This window comes from Nymphaea colorata, chromosome 2, assembly GCF_008831285.2.
Source record: "Nymphaea colorata isolate Beijing-Zhang1983 chromosome 2, ASM883128v2, whole genome shotgun sequence".
Taxonomy (NCBI): domain Eukaryota; kingdom Viridiplantae; phylum Streptophyta; class Magnoliopsida; order Nymphaeales; family Nymphaeaceae; genus Nymphaea; species Nymphaea colorata.
In genome coordinates, this window is record NC_045139.1 from 8,354,969 (window position 1) to 8,367,742 (window position 12,774).

At 38.2% G+C, this 12,774-nt stretch overlaps 1 protein-coding gene across 4 annotated transcripts; it reads right to left on the reverse strand.

Annotated features, from left to right (window-relative positions):
* Positions 1–1,795: 1,795 nt before the first annotated feature.
* On the reverse strand, positions 1,796–8,074 carry LOC116247616 (protein PHOX1). 4 transcript variants are annotated; one of them, XM_031619818.2, is made up of 5 exons: positions 7,735–8,074; positions 4,595–4,620; positions 2,562–4,483; positions 2,135–2,402; positions 1,796–2,027 (listed from the first exon to the last, which is right to left on the reverse strand). In XM_031619818.2, the coding sequence occupies exons 3-4, from the start codon at positions 4,468–4,470 to the stop codon at positions 2,254–2,256; spliced, it is 2,058 nt and encodes a 685-aa protein (XP_031475678.1). In that variant the 5' UTR covers positions 4,471–4,483; positions 4,595–4,620; positions 7,735–8,074; the 3' UTR covers positions 1,796–2,027; positions 2,135–2,253. The 4 variants fall into 4 exon arrangements, with proteins under 4 accessions (XP_031475678.1, XP_031475679.1, XP_031475680.1 ...); XM_031619819.2 differs by having other exon boundaries at positions 4,571–4,620; XM_031619820.2 differs by having other exon boundaries at positions 4,595–4,639.
* Between the last annotated feature and the right edge of the window lie 4,700 nt (positions 8,075–12,774).

Below are 12,774 nucleotides of genomic sequence, written 5' to 3' on the forward strand. Positions count from 1 at the left end.
AGACTGAACCTGCAGATGAAAGAAGGACCATTAACGCTGGGGTTCTATCCGTTGGTCATCGCTCATTTTAACCGGAGGACTGTACGTGAACTCAAGCTCGGTCCAGTCGACTCGACTCGACTCATATTTTGCTTGATTTGAGCTAGAGTAAAGCTGTACAAGGTCAGCTAGAGCTCGACTCAATGAAGCAAGTCCCAGCTCGAGCTTGACTCGTTTAAGCTCGTTTACCAACCCTCCATTTGACTTGATCCCTTTCATTTGTTTCAAGTTTAAAAATTATAAAAAAGAAAAAGATACCTAGGTTAAATGAGCTTACTCGTGTTTAATTGAATTGAGTTCATCTAACTAGAACTTGACTCGTTTATAAGCTCAAGCCTAACTCAAGTTTACAAATAAATGGGTCTAGCTAGAGTTGAGCTGAACCGACCAAGTTCGAGTCAAGTTCCAGTTGGCTCGACTTGTTGTACAGCCTTATTTGTCCCTTTCCAAAGTTATATATGCCCCCTCAACAATGTCAAATCATACAATCTTACCTTAATAACGGGATGATTTCTCTCCTTCCTCTGCCAAAAAATGTCATTTCTTTTCATTAGTGTCTAACATCATACCTTACGTACGTTGTGTGTATATAGTTAGTTCAATGGAGATCAACTTTTGGATCGCCGGATCACAATGTCTATCAAGTTCTTTCTGCGATAAAAAAATCAGTGGACGAAAATATAATGTATCTACCATTTATTTTAGCGGCAACTGAATACGATGATTATTTCTAAGGAATCCTCTTTGTTTCAGACTTCAGTAGCAAATAATCTTATTTTGAAGTATCAGGAATATCAACATGTTTGGGATTTATCAGCATCAATTGGGAGTTTGGGATTCGTTTTCTTAACCGACCTGAATCTTGAAAACTAATATTTCAATGGATAAGAAAAGGCTATTGACAGCTTTAGCAGCCCCTCTTAAACCATTCATGATTACTGGAGAAAACACAATTGCGAGCTCAGCTGAACTCTCTCTCTCTCTCAGTCAAGCCTGCCCAAGACAAGAAGAAGGTAAGAGATCCAACGAAGTCCGCATTTGCAGGGGTGAGGTAAAATGAGGAGCTGGAGGAGGGGAAGAAAGCAGATGCAGAGACATACCCAGCAGGCATGTAAGCAGTTCAAGCAACAGGAATCATAATACTTGGGAAATAAAGTCTAGTTGAATTTGAGCCAGCCAAAAAAACCAAAATCACAGAACTATTTATGTCCCATTATCTGATATTTAGAATTAGTCCTGGGAGTCGATCGGATTAAGAGATGAATGTGTTACGGAAAGGGTAAGTAGTGAAGATAACGGTTTTCGTATTGCTTCGTTATTTAGATTCGGTAAAAAAATCAGCCCAAGGGTGCCGCTTATTTCAGGCTTATTTCTTCACATTTTTTCTGTTACACTATCTGAAAGTCTGTTCACATGACACGCAGTTCAGAAGGGCCGCCGCAGGGTTGGGTAGTAGCTCAGAGTGTACGACAGGACAAGACAATACAATGTCAGGATTGTCTCATCAATCTCCAAATCAGCTGAGACGGCAATGTTAGACTGTTGGGTAACGTAAATATTCACTACGGAGATGGAAGTCCTATCAATATAAATAATAGAAGTTTCTTGTTGTGCAGATCCTTAAACCTTTCTCATCTGAATTTGCTTTAGCTTTATCCAGGTAGATGTCAGCATAGCATATGAAGCATGAAAGAGAATTTTAAAAGAAAAAGCTCGCACGAGAAATTTTCAAATAGAAAAACACAGTGCAGCCTAGTTCAGCAACATTTCGGTCTTTAATTTTTTCCAATCCGGGCACACACACACATGGCATAAATGCAAGGAAACGTATTCTACAAGGAATATCCAAATACACAAAAAATTGCAAAAGAATTACCTAGTTTGTAAGCAATAACCTTATTACACTTTACACTAAAAAAATGATAATTACATCAAGTATGACCAGGTACAACACTCTACCCTCGAATTCCAGTCTTCTATTGCTCTACCTGAGGAAGCCAAGGAAAGGATTATATCAGAGGCCAACATATACTTTATGCATGTTATATCTAACGGTGCAAAAAAGATCAAACTGCACACACTAGTAGAAACGTACCTAAAGAAACAAAACCGATTCCAAGCATAAACAAACGGATGATACACCATAAACAATTATCACAAATACGGATGACTTTGTTCTGATTCCATTATGAAATGGCTACGAATAGAAGTTGTTCATAGATGCTCCAAGACATTCAGCAACTTTGGAACCCTCCGCCGAAATAGGGGCTCTAGTCTAAATGACGGAACACCACTGATCCACTTTTTGGCATCATAAATTTCATTCCACGCTTGAACAATTTCATCAATCTTAAATCCCACCCCTGAAAGGACAAACAAGAGAAAAGAAATAGTTAAATGCTTAAATTGTAAGAACAAAGACGTACTTCCCACAAAAGGGATCAGATCATCAGAAAAGAACCATCACCGATTATGTATCTAAAGTATGCTTTGTGACAATAGATTTTTTTATGAAGAATTACCTTCCTGAGCAGTCGCATTGGAACAGTGGTTCTTCTTCATGACAGCAATGTCAGTCGGAGAAGCTCCTGCAAGTTTAAATCTGTCGACTGCAGCCACGAGACATTCTCGCCATGTCTCAAGCCCCAATTTGAATTCTATGACGGATCTCTCATATAGCATTGTGCCCCACAAAAGGTTGATCTGTGATCTCATGTTAGATGCCTGTTCAGCAGCTTCATCAGGAGAAAGTTGTTTAAAAATACCATCCAAGCCCATTTTTTGTAATAGAATTTTTTCACTGTTCGACTTGGGACCGGCTTTAAGTTCATCCAGACGCTCTTGCTCTATTTCTTCCCACATGTGTGCTCCATGCTCCATGTTGTCCTCAGCACTGTTAAATAGTTCAATGATTTCTGAAGCATCCCATGATTCCAGTTCTACCTTGGTTCCAACGGCAAAGTACCAACAAAGTTTTGCTTGCTCGAATTGCTGTTGCCCAAGTGCAAGAAAGCCTTCATAGAAATCCGGCTTAACTTTTAGTGACTCTCTGTATCTTCCCCCTGCATGCACATACTGTCCGTATGCCCAGTCATAAGCATCTTTTGCCTTTGCAAGAAGTGCATCTTCGTTAGACGCATCTTCTTCAACAAGTGCCCTCCTTCTTGCCTTTGACATATGGATGTTTCCCCAATTGAACAATGCTAAAGCTACCATCTCCTGGAACTTGTTAGCTGCAACGTCAAAGAGATCCTGAGCTTCTTCACATGTAACAACGTCCTCCATTGCCTCTGTATAAAGTTTCATCCCAAGTTCATGTAGATCCAAATAAGCATCAGAATCAATTCCCACATGGTTCTTGAACATCTGAGCAAACTGGACAATCCAGGTATCTATGTGCACCCCATGCTCTAAGCACTTCACGGAGTTTCCATTCTCGGAACAATTATTATGAGCAGATCCAGAGTTTTCTGTTTCTACTCCACCTTTTATCTCTTCAAATAAAGGATCTTGCTCAGGTCTGACTTCAAAAATGTACAGCCGAAGCAATCCTTGAGGGCCAACCGACTCTTCTGCCCATCTAATCTCTTCTGTGATGGTTATTGTGACAAGGTCACCATCTTGGTCCTTGTATTTAATCAGGAAACCCTTTAAGCAAGGGAATCTACTGCTTACAATCTCTCGCAACTGTCTAATACCACATTGAAGTGGGACATGGGCCCATCTTATATCATCACCAAAAACCAATTTCACTGATCTGACAGCTTCCTCCTTCGGATTCTCCTCCAAAATGGGCTTATCTTGAACCCTATTGCTCTTCTTCTTCTTTGATCCCCCTTTCCCTGGTGTTTTGACTTGAGACTGTGCTGTATGTGAATTATTAACTTCTACAGAAATATCTTCTATGCCATTGATCTTTAAACCCTTCTTTTCAATTTCCTTCTTCAGCCTCTCTGACAGCTCCAGCGCAGTCATGTTGTTAGGCTCCACGTTAAGGACCTTAGTTACATCTATCAAGGCCAAATCCAGTCTGTCCAAAGCCTCATAACATCTTGCCCTCTTTAGCAAAGCTTTGCTATACTTGGAGGCAACTAGAAGAGCTAAATTGCATTCGTTGATAGCCTTGTCATATTCGGGAGGGTTTAGTTGCATATAGCAAGCAGCAAGGTTGCTGTGAAGATATGCACGGTCAATATGGCTGCTAGGAAGAAGCTTAAGAGCTTGCTCATACTTCGCAATGGCTCCACCATGCTCCCTCTTCTGAAAAAATATATTGCCCTCTTCTTTCAACTCAGAAGCTCTGTTAACAAAAACAGCTGTGTCTTCATCCACAGATTTAATTGGTGATTCTCTTGTCCTATGTTGCTTCTCGGCAACATCATTAGTCTTCTCTGAGAGATGTTTCTTTTTCCTTCCGCTTGGCTTCCCCATCAAGGAATTGAGGCTAGAGTAAGAGGCACAAGTGGAAGTTCAGAACTTCAGACTTTTTTTCATGGAAGTGATTCAGATAAATTATGTAGAAAATATTAACTCAAATGCTGGAATTTATCCACACCTTCAGCTTCACTCCGGCAGTAGGATCTGGAATGAAAACAAAGGCCTTCATAAGAAAATAATTACACAAGAGAAGAACCAAAATAACATTAACCTTGGTGTAATAATTTGCTCTCCCCTTCCCAACCTCAAAGAAAGGACAAAAAAGAAAATGGAAAAGGACCTGGCAAATTCAGAGTATTGACATAAAGTACATCCAAAATGTTCTGCTATAAAGAAGCACAGATAGATAAACTCGTTTCTATTCCACTTGTTTCTTCTGATATGTAATTTACTAAAACAGAGCGACTGATTTCCATGACCCACACGTTGAGAACAGAGATAATTCTCGATATGCAGCAACGAATGGAGAAACACCAACCTAATGAAATGCAAACGACAAACTATTTGGTCACGTTGGCAAGACCTTAGACAAAGAAAAAACTACAATCCTTTATCTTAAAGCTGAACACTTATTTGCAATCAAACTCCAGTTTTAAACTCATAGATTGAGAAACGAGGAAACAGATAGGATTAAAACTACACATTGATCTGTCCCTCAATTATCTCCTGGTTCTTTTACTCATTCATCTTAGATGGCATGGAATTTCATAATGCATAAATTTCATTTGTCAAACTCCTTTGGTTGGCGAGGGAGGAGGCTGTCTAGAGAGAGAGAGAGTGAGAGAGAGATTGCAAGGATTTATCATTTATCAAATATAAAACGACAGACAAACATGAAAAGAAGGTACCATAAAAAATTTATGCCGCCAATTCCCCTCATTGGAGGAAAATAAAAGAAAATTAAGGAAGAAGTTATTAGATTTTTCATTACATGAGATGCAACTGTCTCTGTAAAACGACAGACAAACATGAAAAGAAGGTACCATAAAAAATTTATGCCGCCAATTCCCCTGATTGGAGGAAAATAAAAGAAAATTAAGGAAGAAGTTATTAGATTTTTCATTACATGAGATGCAACTGTCTCTGCAGGGATAACTGCACTGACATATAACAGACATTGGTATTCTCCCATCAACAGAAAGGCAAATAATGTCACCTCAAAATCTAATGGTCACTAGGATACAATTTCAATTTAAAACTGAAAATATGAGCAGGAAATTGAAATGTAATGGCTACTTTGTACATGATATGCAATGCAATTTCAATAAAGATGAGTCTAATTTATAGCTAATAGTGTAGCACCTATTATGCTGGGAACTCAGGGGCTTAAATATAAACTGAGGCTTAGTTGCCTTCTCAGAAGGCTATCTTAATCAGCTGAAAAAGAGAAATACACAAGTGGTGGGTCTTACTGACTCAGTGAGCATAATACAATGAGATAATATGAATCAAAAGAAAACACATGATATCAACAGTCAAGAGATCACACCATATAAACAAGCATTCAAGCATATCTCTTAGAGTTGTTTTACGCTTAAAACTTAAATGTCTGCCATTGAACTCACTGAAAATTCAATTGACTGCTATTGGACTTTTAGCTTTCGTATATCAATCTCTTTCTTAGAGTTCGCCCTACCACCTCAAGAGAGACTCGCTCTCCACTTGAGATTCCACTTTTGAAAGACTTGTTCTTTCGTAGAATGTTACAACTAGTGACCATTTTTTTTTTCCAACTCGCCATAAGTGAAAATGCATGAGAGTTAAGAGGACTTGCTCCTCGCCCCTCAGGGACCTTGCGGGCTATCGGCGGTCACTGCCCTTAGGCAGCTCTTGCTGCCAGTCACGATAGACAAAGTTTTATTAGTATTCTGATAAATTTGTCTTCTCATTCATAACAAGTCAATCTCTGTAGTATGACATAGTCTGACGTTTTTAATAATAAAGCCAACCCTGCTTCTCAACTCATTCTTTCGTCAGAGAGCTCAATCATACATGATATAATGGCATAATCATAAAAGATTATTTAACCAACTTCAAATAGCTATGAACATCTAAATTTAAATCTGTTTAGCATATAACTTAACAAATCATGGTTAAGCAAAAGGTCCATCATGCTTCATCTGCTATATTTATCTATTTCATGATCCGTACATCAAATAATTAAATAACTCATAAACAAACATTGAAATTCAGTTTTGCTAACAATCGATTGCATGTTTAAACATAACCATCAATGCTTCAACAGACTAAACATCAAGAATATCTGCTTTAACGAAATTATACTAAAAATCTGATCACCAAAGAATAAAACAGTATTCAGCTTCAACAGACTAAATATCAAGAATATATGCTTAAAGAAATTATACTAAAAATCTGATCGCCAACAAACACTATTCAGCAGTACGCTCTCCAGGTACGTCCTTGGATGCGGTTTTGCAAACCAACTTACCTATTTAAAAATTAGATAATATGATTAGTCATTAATCTCAGTTAGAGGTCTCAACCCATTCACCCTATGCGTCCAGCAGCCTCACCAACAACGAGCCCTTCAACTACGCTGCCAAGTCTTCCCAAATACACCTCCTTTTAATCCAGCCCATACAAGACCATAAAAGCCCCTTTTATTTTGAAATTAACTCTAATTAGGATCCAAAAAGGAACCGTACAGCTTCAGCCTCATCTGAACAATACAGAACTGAAATTTTTCTCTTTTCCCCACATTCTGTGCTCAAAATTCCATCTTTCGCCATGAACACCCGAATTCAGAGAAACAGCCCTCAAAAACTCAACCGTATGTCCCATTCAGCCCTCTATAGACAAGAAATATCAGTTCTATCTAGAATTTCGTGCTAAGACCGATAAAACCAGATTTCTCTATCACAAATTAACAAGGCAGAGATTCAAGCTTCTAATCCAGGAAATTTTTTTAAAAAAATTAAAGAAGAAAAAGAAATTTGGGTAATTGTTGCCTCCACTACCGTCCTACTCCTGCTCTATTTCTCAATCCCTCGTCCTCTCTCTTCCTCCCTCGTCTCTTCCCTCTCGTTCTACCTCTTTCTCTCATCACCACTCTCCCGCTCGTTCTCTCCCGTTCTCCCCGTCTCCCTTTCTCGCTCTCTCAAACCCCCTGTTTTCTTTGAACAAAATCGATCCATATGAAAAGAAAAATTTTCAAAAACACTCCCTGCTTGACCATTTTTTCCCAACAACCCTAACAGACAATTAGAGAGAGAGAGAGAGAGAGAGAGAGAGAGAAACCCGGTGGCCTGTCAGAAACTGAAGCTTCAAATCTGTGCCTTGTCCAAGGAATCCTTTCCGCGTCGAGACAGCAACTTGGAAATTTGAAATTGGCGAAGAGAGAGAAAAAGAGAAAGAGAGGGAGAGAGTAAGAGAGGGTAGGGGGAGGAGATCGCAGGCGACTCGCACACCCCAACCCTGCAAGAATCCCCGATCTTCTTCCTCCTCCCGATCTTCTTCTTCCTTCTCCTTCTCCTCCACCACCCACCGCCCAAAACAGAGGGCAACGACCACGACAAGAAGAAAGAAGGCGAGAGAAAGGCTGAAATTGTCCGCTTGCTTTTCTTCTTTTGAGGAAATTCTGCGTCTCCCATGCGCCCTCAACCTTTTACGCCATTTCCAGCAGGCGGCAGATGCCAAACATCGGGTTGAAAAACACTTAAAGAACCGGATTCAGATCCAAATGTACTTACTGCCGAAAATGCTCAATCTCATCTTTTCCTTACTTAAAAAAAAAAAAATACTTACTAAAAATTATGGGAAACAAGTGATTCCTGCCTTGTTGCCCTTAATATTGAAAATTAACACATAAAAAATAAAAAATATCTGCCAAAAAGACAAACGAGATCCATATCCAACTCAACAGATATTCATCACGCTCATAGCATTTTTTTTTTCAAAATAAAGAATAAGTTTTCTCTTTTTTATTAGTGCTTACACTTCCATTTTTTGTGATGTATTTAATTATTTATATGGCAACAGTGAAAAATATTTTGACTAGAACAGACTAAATCAATCTGTTGCTAAATGTCCTTATTAGTAGTGCCGTATATGGAACCTAGACTTTATGGTAATAAAATTTTCGATGGAACCAAATCTTCCCTAATAAATAGCAATATCATTAATAAAATAACAAAGTAACTATTTTTGCTAATTCAAAAAATTTGTCTCCCTTCCGTTTTTGCCCCAGTGGAGTTCTTGAAAAGCCAGCTCAGTATCATAATGGTCCGGACACCCGCGGTTCCTACCTCCAGCCACTTCCATCAAACATGGTCCTACCGAAAATATGCTTTAAAACCGCGCCGTGTACTTTAAAAGAACAACCCTATGCTTCCACGCCCTTTGACGGTGAACCTACCGTTAGGCCTTCGAGTAATTGTTTGGTAACAGTAACATATTGTTTTTGTTTCACAAATCTTTCCTAAAAAATATATAAGATTTGTTAAAGTGTTTCATAACAGTTCTATTGTTTCATACATCTGCTGTTTCGTAAGTCATTCATAAAGTGTTTCTCGTGCCAAATGATTCCTAAGAAGCTATTTGATAACATTAACACATTATTACTGTTGCATTATGAATTTATCTTAAAATATTAAACATATATTATAATAATGACTTATAAATCTACCTTTTTTTTTTTTTGCAGGTTCAAGGGACGGACGGTAACATAAGGTTACTGTGTTTAAAACCGTTTAAGTGACTTCTTCCTATTAAACCGTCTATTTAGCATCCAACTATTGTGGAAGAACACACAACTAACGCTTTGCAGTTTAGAAAAAATAATAATAATAAAAGAAAGAAAAACTTCACCTTGAATCCTTCCAGTTCTTTTCATATATTTTTTTTAAAAAGGAAATTTCATGCACTCGAGAAAGGGTGGGAGGGGGCAAAGTGGGAATTTCCTTTTGACGTGTTTGTCCCGTTCTTCGCCGACCGCATACGCAAACGGCTTGTTCCTTGCTTGCCGTTGCGGTCACGACTCGCGAGAGGAGGACTACGCGTTCCGATCTCCCCATCTCTGGGGCGTGGACTACGCCACCCAATTGCCTTCATCATTAATCTAAAATATTATATAACAATTACACACATAATAAATATATATAAATATATTTAGAGACATATTCTATCATCTTTTTATTATGCGTTGGCGTGGCATGTGTGGTGAGAAACGATGAAGCCAAACCAATTAATTATGTGATCCACACACTTCGTCCTTAAGCGAAAGAATATATATATATATATATATAATGAAATGAAAAAGAAAAAGAAAAAGAAAAAAAGGAGAAGGTGGTTGAAGCTTTTTATGAACCACCAAGTTCCACGTCCAACGTGCTCTTGGCCCACCAACATTAAAATATTAATTTCAATTTAAAAAAGCTCACCAACTGATTATAATCTATCAATCAGCTTTTCATAAAGCACACTCAAGTTCTTGTAGTATGACCAAAAAAGGCCATTGAGATTGTCCATAAAGTGTATAGCAGCTGCCTATTTCCCACCTAATCTAACTAGTTAAATGAAATTAGATGAAAAGATCAAAACTTACGCATGTTCTTGTTATTGCATCCAAAGCTTGATGCAAATGAAGGCTTTAGTAGACTTTAGATTAAAGTTGGTCGTAAAAAAAAATTGTATTTTCTAATTTTCCAGTTTCATCTGACAAAAAAAAGGCATATTCATGTGTATGATTCCTTTTTGGATCTTTTCATATTTGCTCAGATTCATCTGTAAAGAATATTAATGTGTGATTTAACTCAGTATAAATTGCTTATAAAAAGATCAGAATGTCGACAGGGAAATGGGCAGTGTTCTAATTTGAGCAGTGGAACGCAGGATAGCTGTATGTGCGTATATTCTTGGCAGCGGCATCTCCCTGGGCACTGCCAACTTCTTCATAAAGCAGAAAAAGTGAGCTTGATGCGTTACATATACAACATATTCCTGCTGGAATATATGCTTTAAGCAAAAGTTTTCCGGTGTTCATGGTTCCTTCATTTATGAATAAAATTTTCCATTTCTCAAGAAGCAAATTGGTAGGAAAGAATATATGTTCATGATAAAGTAACTGCGCAAGTTAGGAAGCTAAATTGGTTTAATTTCTTTCTAATCTAATGGAAAGGCTGTTGACGTAGAGTAGTGTGTAACCTTGCGTGAGCTTTAAGGTTGCTTTTGATCACCACAGACCTGAGATCCGCGAGCCTACCGCCCCCTTCACTCCGGCCTCAAATCCACTGACATTTCTACTGAAAAAATCAGAGATGGCATCAAAATACCACCGACATTTCTACTGAAAAAATCAGAGATGGCATCAAAATACCACCGACATTTCGACTGAAAAAATCATTATAACCAGAATTGGAAAAAGAAAAACTTTTTATCAGGAGAGTTGTTGCAGATACAGCCTGCAAGTTTTTTAGAAAAAAATAACCTGCAGGTCTAACTCTATTCCAACCGCATCTGCCTGAATACCACTCAGTGAAGCAGCAGGCCTAAGCTCAACACAGATGACTGTGTTCTACAAGCATGGTAGCCAAATCATCTGGACTATAATGTTCAACTTTATTCATGTGTTTCTTATGGGCATTTTCACAAACATAAGCTCTGCATATTCTATTCTCTTAGTTGAAACATAAAGATGCAACAAGGCATTGGAAAAACTTAATTACAGAATGTGGCTCCTTTCCAAAAGAATGTAAACATTGTGAAGAACAGTAAAGACATGAGTTGTGCTGCCCAACGCGAGCCACATGTCATGTATTGGGTGGCGATCAGATCTCTGCTCCATTAAAATACGAGATCGCCAATGCAATTGCTGTTGCTGTCTGTGCTTGCCTCCGCAGTTTCTCGGCAGAGACAGAGAGAGAGAACCTGCCATGGCGAAGAGGAGAAGAGGCCGAGGCACCCGACTTTGCAGGAGAGACGGTAGAGCTGAGGCGGAGAATATGGGGCTCATGAGTTTTTCCAGAGGCTCAATGGTGATGACTGATGACAAAAGAACAGAGGACGGAGATGCCGCGTGGGAAGAAAATAGAGGTCATCGGGTGGAAAGCGAAGGAAAAAAAAACAGTTAAACGAAAAAAAATCGGTATAGTCACGCTTGAATAACTGATTGAACTTAAAAGAGAAGGCCATCGGAAATCAGATTAGAGCATCACGACAGACTGAGTAGAAAAAAAGTACAAGAAATGAGTACTGTCCAGCAAATAAGTTGTTCATCATGTACAGACTGAGTATAAGATGACAAAAAAAAAAAAAAAGCAGACATACAACCACATAACAATAAACACAATTTGGACTCTTTTTTTATTTTGTCTAAAACTTCTTCTGCAATGCTCCTCAATCTTCTTCGTCTTAGAATGTGTGTCTGCTGCTACAAAAGTAGGAAAAAAGTTGTGGATTGAACCTTTGTAACAGTATACTTGCGGCTGGCAACACTCTTGACTATCGCAAATGCCCCGTGACTGCCTTGGCGTGTGGGCAGTTGCCCACACCAGCCTCCTAAATTTTCTTGATTTTTATACAGGCATCTTTATGTGTGCTGATTTTTATACAGACATCTTTAAATATTTACTTTTATATATATATAGGTGTCCCTTCATATGAATACTTTTAAATGGGTGCTCCTACAACCAATGTTTTTGGCTCCGCCACTACTTCAAACACAACATAATACATTTGCTAGGGCTTCATCTTCGACGCGGTACAAAAAAGAACGAATTAGGCCCATGCAATGATAATGAAAAATCAATTCTGCAAATAGAGTCAACACAATATGATACAACTTACATATAACAATATATTAGGTAGTCACATGAAATACACTACTTTTATAATGAGTGAACCATTTGATTTGAGTTGTCATGGATGTGCACAACTCATTTTTGCTTCTTCATTGAGTTGTTTGCGTCGTAACTTCATGTTGACCTACGAAAGAAGAAGATGACACAGTCTCATTTGACCAACCCTCATCAACATCAAATTTCTCAGCATTAGGATTGTGTTCTAAAATGAAACCACGTAATACACAAATCGCTAGTTCTAATACTACCCATCTCATATAAGTTAAAATTAGACACATGATAATGATGACCTCAATAAGGAGTTAATGAGCCAAAAACATCTGGATAACCACCATCGATAAGATAATATTTTCCTACATATTATATCATCAATACATTATTTACATATTTTTGTAAATCATCACACATAAACTAAATTTATTTCACTTCTAAGTATGACGAAGGGATCAATCTGGTGATGAAATGCACTGTATAGTACCCT